The sequence below is a fragment of the Leuresthes tenuis genome, unplaced genomic scaffold, assembly GCF_036924035.1.
Source record: "Leuresthes tenuis unplaced genomic scaffold, fLeuTen1.0.hap1 SCAF_19, whole genome shotgun sequence".
Lineage (NCBI taxonomy): Eukaryota > Metazoa > Chordata > Actinopteri > Atheriniformes > Atherinopsidae > Leuresthes > Leuresthes tenuis.
The window spans coordinates 30290227-30311563 of record NW_027325373.1 but is presented as its reverse complement, the minus strand read 5'-3'; the positions used below and the strand labels follow the sequence as shown (position 1 = coordinate 30311563).

The 21337-nt window shown below is 39.3% G+C and overlaps 1 protein-coding gene across 1 annotated transcript; it reads left to right on the top strand.

Annotated features, from left to right (window-relative positions):
* The first annotated feature begins 6795 nt into the window (after positions 1 to 6795).
* Positions 6796 to 20131, top strand: nr5a1b (nuclear receptor subfamily 5, group A, member 1b). The gene is made up of 7 exons (XM_072371737.1): positions 6796 to 6878; positions 7062 to 7218; positions 7395 to 7536; positions 11033 to 11625; positions 17504 to 17623; positions 18105 to 18252; positions 19449 to 20131. Exons 2-7 carry the CDS (start codon positions 7087 to 7089, stop codon positions 19700 to 19702), a joined length of 1389 nt encoding a protein of 462 aa, XP_072227838.1. The 5' UTR covers positions 6796 to 6878; positions 7062 to 7086; the 3' UTR covers positions 19703 to 20131.
* The last annotated feature ends 1206 nt before the right edge of the window (positions 20132 to 21337 follow it).

The following is a 21337-nucleotide window of genomic DNA, read 5'->3' as shown; positions in this document are numbered from 1 at the left end:
ATTCATGTAGATGTTGAAAATGACAGCCTAAATATTAACTTTAATTCTATATTAGACTCTATTGGATTTTCTCAAAGTGTTCACAGACCTACTCACTGCCTTAATCATACCCTTGACCTTGTGCTGACTTATGGCATTGAGAGTGAACAGTTAACAGTGTTCCCTCATAACTCTGTCTTGTCTGACCATTTTTTAATAACTTTTGAATTTACATTACTTGACTATACGGCTTCTGAGAAGAATTTTACATATAGAAGGTATCTATCAGAGAATGCTGTAACCAGATTTAAAGAGTTGATTTCATCATCCTTTTCTTCACTGCCATGTGCAGATATGACAGAGGAGGGCTACCTAAATTTTACTCCAGTAGAACTTGACTCTCTTGTTGACAGCACTATAGCTTCAATGCGTACAATACTGGACAATGTTGCCCCTCTGAAAAGGAAGGTAATCAGTCAGAAGAGGTTGGCTCCTTGGTATAATTCACAGCTGCTTTAAAGCAGACTGCAAGAAAGCTTGAGAGGCAGTGGCGTTCTTCTAATTTAGAAGAGTCTCAACTAGTCTGGAAAGGTAGTTTAATAACATATAAGAAAGCCCTTCGTAAAATTAAAACTGCTTATTATTCATCATTGATAGAAGAGAATAAGAATAATCCCAGGTTTCTTTTCAGCGCTGTAGCCAGGCTGACAAAGAGTCCGAGCTCTGTTGAGCCATGTATTCCTTTAACTCTCAGCAGTAATGATTTCATGAGATTCTTTATCAATAAAATTGTTTCTATCAGTGAGAAGATTCCTTCCCACTATCATCTCTGATATATCATTAAATACAGCAGCTTTAGAAGTATCTTTAGAACCTGATTTGTATTTAGACGACTTCTGCCCAGTTGATCTTTCTGAGCTAACAACAGCAATAGTCTCTTCTAAACCATCAACTTGCATTTTAGACCCAATCCCAACCAGACTGTTCAAGGAGGTTTTCCCCTTAATTGACACTTCCATATTGGATTTTATCAATCTGTCTTTGTTGACAGGATATGTACCTCAGGCTTTTAAGGTTGCTGTAATTAAACCTTCACTTAAAAAACCTACTCTTGATTCAGAAGTGTTGGCTAATTATCGACCTATATCCAATCTCCCTTTTTTGTCTAAAGTTCTTGAAAAAATAGTTGCAGTTCAACTTTGTGATCATTTACATAGAAATAATCTGTTTGAAGAGTTTCAGTCAGGATTCAGAGTGCATCATAGCACCGAAACAGCACTGGTGAAAGTCACCAATGATCTCCTCTTAGCCTCTGATAGTGGACTTGTTTCTGTGCTTGTCCTGTTGGATCTCAGTGCTGCATTTGATACGATCGATCACAGCATTCAGTTACAGAGACTTGAACATCTTATTGGGATTAAAGGAACTGCATTAGGCTGGTTTAAGTCATATTTATCTGATAGATTCCAAAATGTTCTTGTAAATGAATAATCTTCCTCACACACCAGAGTAAGTCATGGAGTTCCTCAGGGTTCTGTGCTTGGATCAATTATTTTTACTTTACACATGCTTCCATTAGGTAACATTATTAGACAGAATGGCATAAATTTCCATTGCTATGCTGATGATACTCAGCTCTACTCATCTATGAAACCAGATGAAACCAATGGGTTGGTCAGACTACAAGCCTGTCTTAAAGACATAAAGACCTGGATGACTCAGAACTGTCTGCTTTTAAATTCAGACAAAACGGAAATTGTTCTCTTTGGACCTGAGCGCTTCAGGGAGAAATTGTCTAGTTATATAGTTACTCTAGATGGTATTTCCTTGGCTTCTAGTTCTACAGTGAGGAACCTTGGAGTTATTTTTGACCAGAATTTATCATTTAACGCACATGTAACCTGGACGTGTGTCTTCTATGTCATAAAGAGCTCTGTACTGACCCCAAAATAATATCTACAAAGGTGAGTCTTGTACCAAAAATCTTGGACTTCCTGTTCAGATTCTTCACAAGGTTACTCGGATTCACTTTCACCGATCTACTAGGTTGGGAAGGAGATTGGCAGTAGCAGGCTCTGTAAGAATGAATGACCAATCCAATCCACACAATACACAGGACCACAGATTTATGAAACAGAAATTTAGCTTTATGTAAACATCTTGTTCAGTTCAGTAGGAATACCTTTAAAGTAAAATAGAGAACTCAAACATATCACAAAAATATTTCAATACCCCAAAATAAATTAAGAAAAGGAAAATAAATTGTGGTACCCCTTCACCATTTACTGGTTTCCAACCTTTAGTTCCTTATGATGTCAATTTTAGTCAGTTTCTCTCATGTATCTTGGCCAAAGAACAAAAAACAACCTGAGTCTCAAGTGGAGAAAAGGAGCAAAATAATTAAAAGGGTGGCTCTCAGGTGAACTTCCTTTTGTTTTTTTTTGTTCCTACCGCCCTCCTGGTACGGCAAACATCCACAACAGCAATGGCGTCCTGGACCACGATGGGACAGTTCTTCAACTGGCACAGACAGAATTGTCCCTAAAAAAAAAAATTTTAAAAAAAGTCTGCACACAAATATGCAGAACCGTTAGACTTCCACACTTCTTAAATGTCTTTTCCTCTAATGTCCTTGTTTTAAAACAAATAAATAAAATAGCATTTTACTAGTTAACCCATACATGAATTAAATAATTCCCCTTTTTCTTCACAGATGGAATGAAACATGTAATAAATTGAATTATCATGTGCATATCTAGCTTTAAACATGAACTATAAGCTTCAGCATGAAAAATACACAGCATTTCGTAACATATTATACACTGAATGGCATTACTCTGCATCACTCGCAGTTGCAGTTACAGCAACGCTACTGTATATGCACTGTGCATAGCCACTTTGGCGGCTGCGAACTAAATTAGCAGGCCGGAAAGAAAAAAAAGTGCTAAACATTCATCACATCATCACAATACTCAATACAAACAGGTCTCAAGCATCACTGAACAACATTAATCTACTATTCTGACTGGTTATTTATTTTCCAACGCATTGAACCGCAACTATAGTGCTAATTGAGCTAAGCTAACTCACCAGAATAGTTCGAAAAGTTTGAAGAGACACTCCGACAAAGGCTCTCTTACAGCCCACTCCGACTCCTTCGAGGTAGGTACTGGCTTATGGTTCACCATTAAAAGCAGCTCTTTCCAAATGCCAACGGAAAACTCTCTTTTCCTCTGTTAATTAGAAAGCAGCGTGCTTCACGGCAGCATGGAGTTTCTCCTGCCTTCTCCTTTTTCTCCCGCTCTTTCCTCTGTCCCACACCTTTTCTCTCACGAGAGCTGCAGGTGATATGTTCAGGACAAGCCCGAAATTTAAATTATCAGACGATGCTACGATGCATTCAAGGAACCCGATATTTCTGAGTGCTATAAATATAATCAGGGTTACACACATATAAAACTGGTTTCTAGGACTGCCTTCTTTCACCTTCGTAATATTGCTAAAATCAGAAACATCCTATCTCAGGGTGATACAGAGAAACTAGTTCATGCATTTGTTACTTCAAGATTGGACTACTGTAATTCTTTATTATTGGGCTGTCCCACATATTCTCTGAAAAGCCTCCAGCTGCAGCCAGAGTTCTGATTAGAACTAACTGGAGAAATCATGTTTCTCCAGTTTTAGCTTCTCGTCATTGGCTCCCTGTTAAATTCAAAATAGAATTTAAGAGTCTTCTCCTCACATATAAAGCTCTTAATGGCCAAGCTCCATCATATCTTAAAGATCTCAATGTAAGATATTTTCCCAACAGAGCACTTTGCTCCCAAACTGCAGGTTTACTTGTTGTTCCCAGAGTTTCTAAAAGTAGCCTGGGAGGTAGAGCCTTCAGTTATCAGGCCCCTCTCTTGTGGAATAAGCTGCCAGTAAATGTCCGGGAAGCAGACACCCTTTCCACTTTTAAGATTAGACTTAAAACTTTCCTTTTTGATAAAGCTTATAGTTAGGGATGGCTCAGGTGATTCTGAAACATCCCATAGTTAAGCTGCTATAGGCTTTGACTGCTGGGGGACCTCATCTGTCACACCTTTCCTCACTTTGCTCTCTTTTACCCCTGTTTAATTTCTCAAATGATATTATGTACATGTGACATTATTGTGGTTATCAACTTGTGTTTCCCTGTTCCAACAGGTATCCTTTGAATGGTGTTATGGTGTTTTTTCCCCCCTCTTTTCTGTCTTCTCAAACCCCAGCTGGTCGAGGCGGATGGCCACCCTTCCTGAGTCTGGTTCTGCCAGAGGTTTCTTCCTGTTAAAAGGGAGTCGTTCCTTTCCACAGTCGCCACAGGCACGCTCAGGACGGGAGATTGGACTGAAGACAAGTTTCAGTGCAATCTGTTGGTTTCCTTAGCTAGAATATTATTTTTTTAATTGACTCTATATGAATTAATTGGATTATGATTACAATGAATTGAATTCCAATTGGCTTGAATTGGACTATATTACTTAAGTGCCTTGAGATGACAATTGTTGTAATCTGGCACTGCAAAAAAAAAACTGAATTGAATTTAATTGAATTTAACTACATCTAGATGGTCTTAAAGATCATTTAATTCAGTTTTGTTTTGAAGTCCAGAGAAAAAAATGCCCAGTGGATGATCTTCAATTTCTTTTCAAAGAAAACTACGATGCCTTTTTTTGCATCATCTTGAATAGAACGGTTTTAATGTGACTGAATGTGAAGAGCTGAATAGTGTTATGTCCTCTAAAGACTTTTTTGACAAGGCATGTGAAACAATTAATTCTCCATATATGATAAAAAAAGGTCACTGCAAATCTAAAATGGGCTTTATCAAACCAGTTAATTATACACTTAGAGGTGCTTCAGGGAACAAAGTCGGACATTTTTCTTATGTCACTTAAGTGCTCCAAAAATACTGTTCCCTGGAAGATGTATGGGAGCAAATAGTTGCAGATGTTACAAAAGCTGGAGATGGTGAGGTTTTGGTAGAGTTCACTGATGGAGAGTACTTCAGGCAACATCCATTCTTTCAAGACAATCCACAGGCTCTTTGACTTCATTTTTATGAAGACAAGTTTCAAATTGTAAATCCTTTAGGGTCCAAAAGAAACAAATACAAGCTTTGTGCATTCTATTACACTGTAGGGAACATTGGTGATAGACATAGATCAAGCTTGAGCCATATTCACCTTGCATTAATGGTCCGTCACATACATATGAAAGAATTTAGATTAGTTTACATCCTGCAACCAATCATAGATGAACTGAGGGCTCTGTCTAGTCATGGTATCACTGTATGTTTTAAGGGAATAGAGCACACAATAAAAGCTGCCATTGCTACATTTTCCTACAATAACTTGTCTGCTCACATGATCGGGGGGTATTCAATGTCCTTCAATTCAGGCAGGATCTGTAGGTTTTGTATGGCGTCTTATTCTGAAATTAAGAAACAATTTTGTGAGGACTCCTTTGTGTTAAGAACCACAGATATACTTACCATGTTGAGAGTGACATTGATGACCATGACAGACTATGCTTATATGGTGCTGGATAACTTTGATGTCATCAAAGCTTTCCCCCCTGACATCATGCATGATGTATTGGAAAGAGTGTTGCCATTTGTTATGAAACTGGTCATCGCTGAAGCTCGGAAACAAAGGCATATAACCATTCGTGAATTCAATGACGGACTAAAAGACTTGTCATTTGGGAAAAATGATGCAACAAACAAGCCAGTGCCTTTAACAGACCTTTAACAGATATCACTGCAGAAGTCCATAGTTGGATCTGCAAGCCAGAAATGGTGTCTGTTCAGGCTTTTGCCTATTTTGATGGCTCATTGAGTGCCACCTGGTAGTGCTTACTGGAATGTGTACTTGCTCAGTAGAGAAATTGTGGAGATTATTTTTGCTTCACAAATCAGAAAAGTAATCACTTGGTGTGGGAGGTAAGAGGTAAAGGTGATGAAGGCCTACAGATGCCTGGGAGCTTACCTGGACTGCAGACTGGATACAACACTGAGGCTGTCTGTAAGATGGAATATAACAGACTGGACTTCCTAGAGAAGTTAAGGTGATTATTTTGTTAAGGTCCTTCCATGACTACACTTTTTATATACTTGAAGTGGCACATCCAGGTTTGTACAGTTTGGATAGCAATGTCACTTTATGTAACTCACTTTTAGCATATTTTTTATTTAGCTTATACTCTGGTTGTTCCTTTTTTTTAAAATTCTAAGATATTTATTAGATTTGCTTTTTTAAGATTTTTTTCAGTACTAGTGGTCTAAATTGGCCAAAAAAATTTTTTGGCCTCATATGATGCATTCAATCTACAGTAGCTTTATTCCATACATTGACTGGGTATTCGTGAAAGCTGGTAGTTAGATCAGGTAGTTTTTTATAAATGTCCTTGTGCACTTATCATTTCTGTTAGTCATCAGTGATTCTTGTTCAGAGTTTAACAGGCTAAATGATGTACACTTATACACATATATACATATACACACACATATATATGTATTCATGTGTGCAGGCCAGTTACCTGCAATAAAGTATCCTACAACGAGGAAAGGAAAGAAGGAATTGAGCAGTCTAAAAAGTACTGGAGAAAGTAATCAGGTGAGGATATAAACACAAACACAGGTGAGTTGCATTGATTGGACATAACCACTGGTTGGAGCCTTAGCACCATGGATAACACAGGATCAGGACCATAGAACATGTCCCACCTCCATGAGGTGATGACATGATCTCATACAGTCTATGCATGATCACCCTACTGCATTTCACATGTGGGCTGGACAGCTAGAGGATATGCTGCAACTGTAACTGCTTTTGGTTCAGTTGATTGGGTTGTTGCACTATAAGCTGATTAAACAGGTAAAACAACTAGTGAATGCTCTATGTTTGACTTTGGAATTTAGTTTTCTGTTGCCTTTTTGGGGATTTACATGAAGTCATCTAAATTTGTGTGATTATTTCTTTATTGTTTTTTGCTAATTCACAATATATGCATTGTGTGTTTGTGTGTGTGTGTACGTGTGTGTGTGTGTGTGTTAATAGAAACTGTGGAAAGGAGGATCGTCTCATGCTGTCTTTGACAGATCTGTTTTCTAGAATGGAGTGCAGATATGATGTAGGTTTGGAGGAGCTGTGCCCAGTGTGTGGAGATAAAGTATCTGGGTACCATTACGGTCTGCTAACCTGTGAAAGCTGTAAGGTAAATGAAAGCTTACTTTATGTTCTCAAAAGTCCGAAAAAGTCTGAAACATTTAATGCTGAGTTGATTACAACGGCCTGTTAAAACGAATGCCTATTACAACATCTAGAAGGATACACAACCATAGCAGCAGAATCATCCTCTTGAAAGTGATTCGTCTTCTTCTACACTTGCAGGGATTTTTCAAAAGGACCGTTCAAAACAACAAGACATACACCTGTGTAGAAAATCAGCAGTGCAGAATTGATAAAACTCAGAGGAAACGGTGTCCTTTCTGCAGATTTCAAAAGTGCCTTCATGTTGGAATGCGACTTGAAGGTGAGTAGGTCAGTTTTTTTACTATGATATGCTATGCAGTAAAATTTTTAGCTTTTCTTTACGCCACATGCACATCAAGCTGTGATCTCCCTGAGGTTGGGATGCTTCTTCCACAGATGAAGAGTTAGTTTTTGCTGGAATGAGTCTAAAATGTCCTCTGTATTCTGTATTTCATAAACAAAAATAATATACAGTCATGAAAAATTAAAGTATTGGCCAAAAATATTTTTGCCTTGAAAACACACAGAACACACGATTTATTTTTCTTTTAGTCTTATTCATACAGCCCCTTTCACAAATAAATGAGAACATGAAAAATAATCAAGTCAAAGAAGACTGCAAAAAAGGAAAGTAATAAAAAGAAGAGCAGTTCATTTTAACATTTTTTTCTTCTTTTTTTTATACAGTTCTGTTATAACAGTATAAAAACAGGCCTGTACTGTTTATAAAATGTAACCTCTGTGCAGGTGTCACCGTTGGGATTTTTTTTCTTTTTTTCAGATTTCAGTACTTCACCAAACAAGCATTGCTTATACAATACTGGAAAATGAGCCAGAGCAAATAATTTGGGACGAGGTGGCCAATGCAAAGTATAACTCTTTCAGTGCTATTGGAAAAGCTCCAGATGATGACCTCATAAAGACTAGAGTCTTGAGTATTCAAAGCTGTTGTCAAAACAGACATTTTTGAAGATTGTGAAAGAAATTTAATTATACTGTTATATCAGTCATTAGTCACAGTTAAAAACAAATAATAATAATAACATTGTTTGAGATATTACGGGCAGGAATGACCACATGCATCTGTCTGTGTTGCATCGGAGCTCAAGAATCCTCTTACTGAAGACACTTTGTTGGTTGATCACTGTGTTACATAGAGACTTACATAGGGACTTAGAACCCTCAAGAAGTAGAGTCTACTCTCTCTACCAACAGCCTCAGTGTTGCATTTCCAGTTCAAACTGTTCAGACAGTACTCCTTCACCACCTCCACCTCTTCTGCAAGGATGGAAATATTGTTTGATTAGTTCTTGGCTCTTTCAATATTCACAGTAATCTCCTATGGCAGTGCAGGTCAATGCTATGAAAAGCAAATTAAACAACATGATCCTCACAGTACTCCCTGTTTTATCCAGATGAGAGTGAGCTTGTTGAAGCAGGTAGGATGATGAGCAAATTGTAGGGGGTCTTGAAAGGTGTCCACTTACATGCCTAAATAGGTCAATAACAGTCTCTTCAGGACTTTGGTGATGTGGAATATTAGAACAACTACTCCATAGTCATTGAGGGCAGATGAATTACATTTGTTTTGGAACCGGAACAAGGCAGTATGTCTTCCACAGCACTGAAACTTTCTTCTGACTCCGGCTAAGACGTAAGAAGTGCTGTGGAATCCTGCATAGTTGTTCTAGATAGGCCTAAAGGATGCTGGAATTGACATCATCAGGACTTGTTGCTTTGTTCTAGTACCTCTAGTCTCTCAAGCTGACAGTCATAAATTTAAGATTTAAACCAAATTTTGCTCACTTAAAGGTATTGTTACTTTTTCTTTTTTGTGATTACATACCTTCCGTATTTTCTCGAGTTTAAGTCTTTTTGGATTTTTCTACCTATGTATAGCCTGTATTTATCATGGTTGTTTTTTTTTTTTCCTTTCCTGCCTGATTTTGCCATTTGCTAGTATGTCTGTTGCATGTTTTTGTTCCCATGTTCTTCCACAAGCCTTTTTTTTTCGCCGCAGGGGGGGGTTCCCCGCCAGTTTGGGTTTATCCATATCTGGTTCCTTTAGCTCTTGAGCAATGTCACATTTATTTTTCACACCGATCTGTGAGACAAGACTGGTGTGTAGGACCCAAAGAGGCATACTCATAACTGAAAGATCGTTAAAAGGTTTATTTACAATAAGCACTGGAAATTTACTTATAATTGGCGATAGTCTAGGTAAGTCCCACTGCAGGCAGTGTGGTGGATCTGGAGAATGTCAGGCAACCTCTGAGAGACTGAGGCAGTGGGAGCTGGTTGTAGTGCAAGCTGGCAGGTGAAGCCTTCCAAGATAGCATAATGGCATGATAGTGACATTGCCAGGTAAACTGAGAAACCAGGAGATCAGGTGAGTCTTTTCACGAAGCCAGAGAATTCCAGGAAGGTCCGAGGAACTAGGCGATCAAGTGAGTCTTTACAGGAAGCCCAGATCTCCAGGTAGATCTGTGGAGTCTGGCAATCAGGTGAATATTCCCAGAGCAAAATCTACTCTGTCTGCAGTCTCTGTCTGTTAAGACTGAGGAGATAGGTGTAGGAGTTTTCCCTGCAGCCATATCTCAATGAAAAAAAATCATATTGCCTTTCTGATATTCCTGCTGTGTCCTCATCTGGGACCCAAGGTTGTCCATTTTATCGGCCTGTGAGCTTATTTCTATGATGATCATGGGAAAAACGGTTTAACCCTCTTTCACCCTTTTTTTTCGTAATGTTCCTCCTCTGCATCCTCGATGTCTCCTCTTGAGTTATGGCCAGAGATCCTACCAGCAGCATAATATCCAAACCAGCACAGAAAAATGTTTCAGAAACCAGTTTTTGCAGATAAAACTTAGTATAAAATTCTCAAAAAGATGCAAAGGAAGACACAGTATATCAAGAGCTACCGCAGCAGGCGGCCTGCCTCTAGAGTGATGTCATTCAGGAAGAGCAAGATTTCCTTTTATGGGGAAATTCTCCAGGAAGTGTGCGCCCAATGGAGCTAGAGTGTGCAAATAATGCTCCGTGGAAATTACAAAAGCAGAAGTTATCTTACCACAAGAAAAGACTGACCTGCTAGTACTTTTCTGAGCATGGTTTTTGATTAAGAAATGTCTTGAAGAAAATGTATTTCTGATTGTGAGAGCATGTTGACTGTTTTCAGCTTTCTCAAACACTCAGCAATCGTGTATCAGTGGATACAGTGTGTTTTCCCTGGTCAGCAATACAGGTGGTAGAATTGTTGTCCTAGCTTTATAGCTGGCAACTGTAGAAGTGAGTTTTTATTCTAATCTAGAGGTACACAAGATTAAGAATTAAATTACTGGATGTCTGAATACTTCATCTCCATCTTCAATATTATATAGTACCAAACATCAGCACGGTATATGTTGGGAGTAGGGATATGTTATATCAGTCTTTCTCAATTCTGGTCCTCATGACCCACTGCCCTGCATGTTTTCGATGTTTCCCTCCACCACCACACCTGATTGAAATGAATGGCACCTTATCAGGCCACTGCAGAGCTTGATGACGAGCTGATCATTTTAATCAGACTGATGAGTAAAAATGTAAATTCCAATCTGTTTAAAACTAAATCCTCTATCATGAAAACTCTTTGGAATACTTTTACATCTCTCATACGGTTGATTAAGTTATGTATGTTTGTGTGTCAGTAACAAGCAAATTAAGGAGATTTTAATCTGCTTATCAAGCACACTTATCATGAAAACTGCTATTAACAGATCAACTTTTTTCTTCAGCTGTTCGTTCAGACCGGATGAGAGGGGGCAGAAACAAGTTTGGCCCTATATACAAACGTGACCGTGCCCTCAAGCAGCAGAAAAAGGCTTTGATACAAGCTTGTAGATTCAACCTACAAAGCAGCTCTCCTCTGACCTCAACAACCCACCAGAGAGACTTTACCTTCACTGGTGGTTTTCACTCAGTTGCCATCCTTCACAGCACCCTGCTCAACATGGACCAAGCTTCATCAATGTCTTCATTCCTTCCCCCCAACTCACCTGGTGTCACCCAGCACCAGTGCATCTCCCCTTTTAATAACATCTGTGCAGGTTCAACAGGCTTAGCTGCAGGAATCTTCATTGATCCACTTGAGCCATACTCAAGACTTATATTTACCCAAGGTCCAACAATGTCTCAGCTTGTGATGGAGTTTCTGAGCTGTGATCCAGATGAGCTACAGCTACAGAAGAAAATCACTGCTCGCCTCCAGCAGGAGAAAAGGTGGCACAGGGACACCAACACCTTCAGCCCAATATACCACATGGTTGATCAGCTGTTGTGCTCCATTGTGGAGTGGGCACGCACATCTATCTTCTTCAAGCAACTTAAGGTAATATCGACCAATTATGATTTTAAACTTTCTGCTTTAGTAGCCTGAAGTAGACTTGCATGTACTGTATACTCATTATCATATAATATATATATAGATATATAAAGAGAGAGAAAGATCACATTGTTTCTTTTACTCTTAACACTCTAGTAAATGGTAAATGAACTGTACTTGTAGGGTGTATTGGCTTTTCTAGTCTAACTGACCACTCAAAGTGCTTCTAACACTACATGCCACATTCACCCACTCACACAGCACATATTAGGATACACATAACTACGTGCTTTCTAATCATTCATACACACATTCACACCCTGATGGATACATCAGGAGGCAACGTGGGGTTGCCCAAGGCCGTTTCGACTTGTAGCCCGGAAGGAAGCCAGAGTCGAACCACCGACCTTCCGATTGGCGACTGCTCTTCCTCCTGAGCTACAGCCGCCCGCCATATACAGTTGGGTCCCGCAGAGTCCCGCGGGACCCAACTCAAATCTCGCATATGAACTTTGCTGCGGGCGGGAGGCAAAAAAAAACAAAACACTGCGGGATCGGGATGTATCCTAGCGACAGGAAGTCAATAAATGATGTGGAAAGGAAGCTCAAAGAAGGTCTTTACAGCACAAAGACAAAGCAAGACAAGTCTGACATTTGGAGAAGTTTCTCAATTGTCCATGAATCTCTTTATTATAGCCTATAAAATGACGTGTTTTCTCCTGCGGGACGGGAGAAGACACAAAATCAATGCATTTCTATTATTGTGCGGGCATAAATTCTCAGTTTTGCGGGTGCGGGCGGGTGTGGACATACACGTTGCGGGAGTGGGGTGAAGAAAACAGTACCGCGCAGGGCTCTACTCCTGTCCCATATTATAGTAGCAGGAATAACCTATTCATTTATTTCTGTTCATTCAAAGGCATTAGATTAGACTAAAGTAAATAATTTATTTGAAATAAAGTAAATAAAGTAAACATAACAGAATTAGTTTTACAGTTTCTTTTAAATATCTAACCTGAATTTTTCTTATTTTCTTTTTTCAAATATATAAAGTGCTGCTGCAATTTTAAATCTTTGTATTTTAGGCCTTTAATTTTATTTCCGTCTCATTATACACTTTGTTATTCTACCACAAGATTAGTCATTGGCATTGACCTCTTCAGCAATGTGGAGTTATGTTTCACAGTTAGTACAAAGAAATTGCAGAATCTTCATTTTGAAAATTTTATTGCAAAATGGAAAAATGTGTGCATATAATTAAAGTTTGTATCAGTAAATGGAAGAGTCATGTTAAGATGAGTTGTGTCATTGATGGCTTTGTGACAGTCTCTCACCAGAAATTATGAAATGGGAACAGATTTCACCCATAAGATAGCAGACTACCACTCTGATTCTGAAAGGTCATCATTTTTACGGAAACCAGACATCACATATGAGCAGTGTATGTCACACACGGTAGTATGTGGGTCCTTTTAAAATACTAGCGAACGAGTTGATTTAAACCGTCAAAAGAAACCCTACAACAGAGTAGGGTTAAAAGGTATTCTTATCTTCTTTTTTTTTTCCTCCCCTTGTCCTGTTCAGCATTATGGCAGCAGAATTGTAGACTGAATACCTTTGATGCCAAACAGATTTGCTTTGCCAAGGGAAGTTTTATAAATGTAAAGCTCCCCTTGATGCCCATTTATTTATTTTTGTTTACAATATATAACATGTAATAGAACTGAACCGGACCGGGGGACAGGGAAAGAAGAAGAGGAAAGAAGAGGAAACGGAACAAAAATAGAAACAAAAACCAGACAACCAGCTGCTACACCTGTAAAAAACAAAACAGACAACAATCCATGGCCTCTGAGGGGAATACAGCCTTAGAGCCACCAGGAGCACCTGAAAGCAGACAAGCAGAGAAAAAACAAACACACAAACAAACAAAAACAAGCACAAGTAGCAGCAATCACATACAACACAACTGTGGATATAGATGACCTGAAACCACAGGATAACACATCAACTGCTTAGCGTGCATGCTACTGGACTAATGAATGTGTGTGTGTGTGTGTGAGAACATGCAACACCCATGGCACAGGACCTACATGATAACCGTGCTTAGTTATGAGTGTATAAGTGTACACGGCCACAATCCACAGCCCCCCCAAGCAATCAGAAGCAGGCAGAGAGGGCCACAAGACCCAGGCCACCAGCAGCCCCCATGGAGCACAGAACCCAGGAAGCCCACCGCAGGGGCAACCACGCATCCACCCAGAAGACTGCAGAGGAAGCCCCCGGACAGAGCCCCCATAAGCATAGGGCAGAGGCCCCCCGGGAGCCTGGGGCAACAGCCCACCGACCCCGCCAGGCCCCAGCCGCCCAGACATGGGCCGTGCACCGGACCCGGGCCCCAGGAGCCCGAGCGCCCCCAAACCCCCCGGCAGAGGCCCCACCCAATACCCGGGAAAGCCAAGCGCCCCAGACAGCCACACAGTGGGTCAGCGCCTGCCCCAGTGCCCCTGGCCAAGTGCCCTGGGAGTCAAGACGTGCCCACAGGTGGGTGAAGTCACGAGCAGCGGGGAGAGGCAACGCCGCCCCCCCATCGGGAGAAGCACAAGCAGGCCAGAGGACAGCAAGTCCCAGACCCAGGCCCAATCAACACCACACATACATACACGTCCCATACATCCACACGTCCTCCCTCCCTCGACTCCGCTGGGGTGTAGCGCAGCAGGCACACCAGGGGGCCAGCAGCCCCCCAGCCACCACAGATCCCGAACCAGCAGAATAATTTCTCCTGGCCCCTCCTGCCCGAGCAGCAACCAGGAAGCAGGGGTGTGAGAAGACCCCTCCCCTCTCCTTTCTGGCTCTTCAATATTATCTAATAGTGAGCGATTAAAATTATTTAAAAGGTATTAAAAGGTATTGTTATCTTTGGGGTGGCCAAGATGCGTCTGTGTGATATCTTCAGGTTGGAGCTCTGCTGACAAACTACAAACTAAGATGCAGTATTTTTACTGTACTGTACTGTATCTGTATTTTTAATACTGTACAAAGGAAAGCATTATCTCTTTTTGCGAAAGAGCACAAAAGGGATGTCAGTTTTTGGAAAACCCAGTGGGGGAGTGATGTCTGGTTTGCTCATGGTTCCGATTGTTCAGCTGGTGTCGATTCTGTTAAATCGACACCAGCTCACTAAATTCTGCTCACTATATTAAAAATAATACTAATTCAGAGTGTGGTGGTATGAATTTTACAGACTTCTCAACCCTCAACAATACTTTTGAAATAAGCTAGCTAAAGAATTTTTAATTTGAATCCCATATTATTTCTAAAATAGGTGGTTTGAGGTTTCTTTTGGTCTGCAATTATGACAGTCTCAAAATTCTCATAAATTCTGGTTTTATATCTTAGATCTCTTGCAAAGTAATCATCTCCCAAACATTTTTTTTCTTTCAACAATATTGTTTTTTATGACCATAAAGAAGACAACAGATATTCATGAACCTAATATTTATAATAAATGTACTAACAATAAACCATTTTACCTGTCTTCATTTGTGAAATTAAAAAATAAATAAATAATAATAATAATAAATAAATTTTAAAAATTCTAAAGCTATAAAGACAAAAAAGACGAAAATGAAAAATGCAATGTTTATATTTCTGTATTTAGCAGACGCTTTTATCCAAAGCGACTTACAAATGAAGATATAACAGCTATAAAAAAAGCTAACAATAAACTACATAGAAGGAACCCACGAGTCAGACTCTGTCAGAGGTAGAGATAGGGTGCAGGCATAGAAGGAAGTGCAGAAAGATGTGCTAGTGCTAGGATAGGAGATGCTCTCTGAAGAGCTGGGTTTTCAAGAGTTTCTTGAATATAGACAGGGGCGCCCCCTTGTAGCGCTCGGTAGGTCATTCCACCATCGTGGGACGACACATGAAAAGAGTTTGGATTGTCTTAGGCGTGGTGTAGGAGCTGCTAGACGACAATCCTGCGATAAACGTAGGGACCGAGTTGTGACATAAGCCTTTGCAAGAGCATTCAAGTAGATGGAGCCGTTCCATTAAGCACTTTGTAGCTAACATCAGTGACTTGAACTTGATGCAGGCGGCTAAGGGCAGCCAGTGGAGTTCAATGAAGAGAGGGTGATGTGTGTTATGTCAGTTAATGGTGATTTATTTATTTACATACTTGTTCTTCTTGTCTGGTAATTTATTTGCAATTGTGCTCTGTGCTTTCATTTTCCTGTTGTCTATTATTGTAAGCTCCCGTGCTCAGTTCTGTTATTTAAACTCTGTTTTGTAGTTGACCTGTTTTCAATAAAGTATCATTTATTCATCTTAAAAAAAAAAGAAAAGTACTTATTGCCCAAAAAACGAGTGGCAAAGGAACAAATAATTTTAAAAAACCAATAAACTTCCGGGTTACAGATGTCAATTAAAGTCCACCACCTCCTTAGGTGCAAAAATAATTTAGAACAGTTTAAAAGGTTGCTTTAACAAAGAGCTAAACAAAAATAAGCAGGCAGGGAACTAAAGCACAGGCACCAACTGTGTCCGTTAAAAAGAGCACAATTCCAGAGTCCAAAGCTTATATATAAAAATATTCAAAGTTACAGTTCTATTGCGCTTTTCGTAGGAAGTGGAGCCTGAGGCCTCGAGCATCTCGGAACGCCGTCTACTGCTGCTCCCGCTGAGAGGAAGGGGAGAGCGGATCTCAACTCATGCTGTCGTTTCACCGGAAGCAAACACTGGACACGCTAACAATCAAAAGCTTTTCAGCTTTCCTTTACTGAGCCTTTTGAAGCCGTTGTACCATGTCTCTCTTGCTTCCCGTCTGGGTTACACTGGCACCGTTTTCCGTTCTCTCCTGATTATCCATCAGGTCGGCGCACCCTCTGTGCGTGCAGCAGCGTCCTCGGTTCTCTCAGTGAGATCGGCTGCGGTCCCTTGTTCTCTTTCCTGCTCCCCCATCTCAGTCAATACAAAAAACGGTCCAAGATCACATATTGTCTAGTCTATGGCTGTGAGGATGTGATGGAATCAGGTGTAGCTGTCCTCAATCAAGGAGTCCAAATCACCACACCTCATATGATAGAAAAATAGACACAGCGAGTCCATGCAGTATAAAACAATTTGTTAAATGTAAATAAAATTACTAATACATACTAACATGTCAGGTTAAAACATGGCAAACCCAAAAAATACACCATCTGTAAAAGAGGACAACTTTGTGCTTAAAATGTCCTACACTGGTGGACATCAAGTGGCAACTTTTTAATCCCAAAGAAAGTGAACATTAGAGCATATCCTGCTTTACTGTCTGTATTAATCTAAATCACTCCATTAGGTCTAAAATTGGGATAGATGTTTTAGGTACAAAATGTGCAAAATTTTCATTTAAGAAGACTTGAAACTTCTCTAAATAGAGGCCATCTAAAGCCTGCACAGGTGGTCATTTTTTACTCCAGTGAATTCTTGTCAGAGGAGTCGATGTCAGATGTGTGGCTATTGATTGACAGTCACCTGCTGTAGCCATGGCTCAGAAATGTACTCTGGTTTTTCAGATCCTGGAAATGTTGAAACACAAGTAGTAAGAAGAGTAAAAAGTAGATAAGTAAATCTCTTGATGAATTAGCTATTGCTGCTCTTCATCTCTGTTGCAGTCTTTCAATGCCACATGGCTTTAGAATAACACACCTTAACCTTTAATACAATGTTGGTGGTTGGTAAATGGTTACTTTATTGTCAGGTTGAACAATGAGGAAGATCATTTATGATTAAATTTGGTGTTAACTCATGAAAACTAAGAGTCTTGTCTTAAACATTCAAATTGAGCAGGATAGAACCATTGTTTTAATGATTTGACCTCTTTCTTTTATGCCATGAGGTCAATGACCAGATGAAGTTGCTGCACCACAGCTGGGGTGAACTCTTGGTCCTGGACATCATCTCTAGACAGGTTCTTTATGGCACAGAAGGCAGTCTACGTCTAGTCACTGGACAGGAGGTAGGTCAACTTAGCTACTGTGTTGACTTTATTGTTTATCCATATGATATTTCATGTCCAAATATTTATCCATAAAGAATTTTTTGTCAGAGGGAAGTCTCAACCCCTTTTTCTGACACAGAAAACTTCATAGATGATATATATTATATTATCTAAAGTCTGTCACAGCAGCTGTAAAAAAAAAAAAGAAAGAAAGAAAGAAAATGCTTTGAACACATATACACATTTATTCACTGTTTCTTTATTTATTCACTTAACATAAATAATCCCTTTCCTGTTTAGCGCCCCCCCCAAAAGTGACAAACGTTTGTTGCAGGCATATTTGAGCCCTAATTAACAGCTGCTTTGTTAGGTTGTGAGTTTATAACACTGAATGGTGATTCTGTACATCAGTAAAGAATATGACATGTGACTGTAAGTTCAGAGTACAGACCAGGAATTATGACTGATCTGATGTCAGCATATGTTGTCTTTGGTTCAGGTGGAATTGTCAAATATAGTCTCTCATGCTGGACCTACTTTGGACAGCCTGACTGAAAGAGGAAAGGAGCTGGTTGAGAGGCTTAACATTCTAAAGGTGGACCGTCAAGAGTTTGCCTGCATTAAATTCCTAATCCTATTCAACCCAGGTTAGTGACAAGTTGTGCTTTTCCATGAAGTTTTATGCTGAATACTTGGAGAACTAAAATTAAGAAAACTGAGCACCCAAAAGAAGCCAAGACTAGTAACTGGTGATCTACTGAATTAGACTCTGTGCATTAGCTTGGAGCCGCTTACACACATTACTTAGCGGTGTATGTCTCTTGGGCATCTTGAGTTCATGTAACAAATTCAACTCATGTTTCAGTATGAAAATGACTGATATTTCCTCACAAAAATATGTAACTGGGAAGATTTTGGTGCAAAAGTAAAAAATAATCATTATGCTGTGAGTTTTCACTAAGCTACTGCATCTCACTAGATCTTGAATATATATATATGAATAGACTCAATTGAGGCTGAAATAATGAAAATGTGTCTTTTATCACAAAGTATAGTAGTTTCTTTTGTAGTATGCCGCTTTAATATCTGAGGCCTCTATCACTGAGCTGAGTTTTAATTCATTGGATGTTTATATCAATACTTTTACTTCTGTTTAAGTGAGGTATTTAATAAAGAAGATGCTCTAGCATCTGGTGGTTGAAAGGTTTGACACGTTAATGAAGCAGTCTACTGACCGTTACACAAAACTGCAGTTTACAAATAATCAAATGCATTTTAATAGCCAGGGTGCCAAAACTGTACGAGATTTTCATCAGGCAAGGTCAGTTGGAGTAAATATTCATATCTGTAACAACCACTGATGAGGCAACTTGAAAGCTGTGTTATAGAGAAAACTAACCAAGGTTAGGTTTAGATATAACATTCACAGTATCCTCTCAAGACAGTGCAGCTAACAAATCCTAAACAAATATTGCATGTGTTAATTTAAGAAGAAGACTTGTTTACTGCAAGCAGTCCACTTTTGACTAAGGGACTCTGCATTATCTGCCCCTAATTTCTATTGGGTTTCAAGGTTCACAGAATTACAAGTATGCAGCGAGTGCATCACTGAACCTCAAAAAGCAAAAATAGATATTGTTATTTACAAGGTTAAAACTAGGTTACCATGACAGAGGTACAACACTAGAATGATTGTGTTTCATTGTGACTTAAGCTGTATATCATGCCAGTTAAATATAGATACACAGTATTGTTATAAGTTATGAGTTATACTTCTCATTTACATTTTTGCATAAAATGTCTCATTCATTGGTGGTTACTTTATTTTTTCCTTACTGTCCAGATGTAAAGGAACTTGAAGACCATGGATTTGTAGTGAGTGTGCTGGAGCAGGTTGAGGGAGCCCTGCAGGAGTACACATTGACCTCCTCATCTCATTACCCCAGCCGTTTCACTCATTTGCTGCTGTGTCTGTCTGAGTTACGCTCCCTCAGTACACTGGCTGAAGACTACCTATACTGCAGACACCTGATTGGTGAAGTACCCAGCAACAACCTACTCAATGAGATGCTCCATGCTAAGTACAGCTGGACATGAAGACTTGTCTGTACATGATAAATTACTGCATGGAAACATTAAACTGTGATTAATGCTTTAAGGCTTAATTGTAACAATAACATTTACAATAAAATATGTTATAAATTAAAACATGTGACATAACCACAGGAACAATATCAAACTTACAGAGGTATATGATATTTTTGGGAGTGTGTTTGTTTGTGGCTACATGGTGGTGTGGCTCGTACTGTCGCAAGAAGGTTCCGAGATCAAATCTCTGCTGGGTTGTTCTTTTGTGGAGGGTGTTCTCCCAGTGCAAACATGGGTTCTTTCCATGTACTCTGGTTTCCTCCCACAGTCCAGAAACATGCATATTAAGTTAATTGGTTGCTAAATTGAGTGTGAGCACTCATGGTGGCTTGTCTCTGTGATGGGCAGGTGATCTGTCTGTGGTCTGCCCTGCCTAAACACAACACATACCTATGCTTTATATTGTTCTGCTGAATGTTTGATAAATGCATTAAAAATAGCTTTTTTTTAGCTCCTTTGTCAACTGATTGGTGTATTGATTGAGTTATGACGTTATATTCATTATATTGTTTGAACTGCCATATCAAAAGCAGCATGTTCAGTTGATTGTCAAACTTTCATGAACAAATACAATGCATTTAATCTAATAATGGACAAATCTGAACTGTAACAAGTAAAATCAGAGAGTTGAACATTTTATCTGGAGGGCAATGAGCTTAGATGACTCGAAATGGACAATGGAAAATGCTCAGTGAGATAAGGCAGAAGTTTGAAGTGGTGACTGAAGGTTTAAGTGGTGACTGTTTGAGCTTGTTAACATCTCTGTTAATTTTTACCACTTACATTTTTCTCCATGTTTTGTTTTTAAGGTAAGTAACATACAAAAGAAACATGGTCAAATTAGTATATATTAGGGCCAAGGAGATCAAATGGCTTACTTTATAGCTAGCACTAAAGATGCATTCCTTCATATATATATCAATACTTTTACTTCTAAAACAAAGAGCAGACATTATTAAGTGTTTTACTACAACAGATAATAATGTTTGGCAATTCTCCAAAGATTTTCAAGCTAAAAAGAAGCCACAGATGAAATATGGCATATGATTATGTTGGTTTACTTGTCACTCTATTAATGTAGTATCAATGTGTAGATGTATAACTGCCAATGTTTGACTGCTTAGTTTTCTCTGAACCCCTGCCAAATCTGACCAGTGATGACATGATTAGCTGCACGTCCTCCAGGGTTGAGACCAGGATGCAGAGTTGCACACTGGAACGCTTCTCTGCTAACCCCCCAAAACCCCATAATGATTTTTAATTAAATTTAATAAATCAAATAGAAACAAAAAACAATAAAAAAAATACAAGAGGAGCTCATTTTGAATGGACTGCACTTGTACAGCACTTTTCTAGTACTAGTGTAGCTGACCAGTCAAAGCACTTTTTACGGTGGTCCTGAAGTGCAAATCGCAACAGCAAAAGAGAAAACACAACAACAAACCAGAAACGATATTAACCAAACTGGAAAAGTTACGTACCCTCGGGTGACATGAATCGTCACCGATTGGACTGGTGGTGGTCCGTCCTTTGAACTGGAAATACTATGGTTTACATGTTTTCAAAATATGAGCGCTGCTAGTG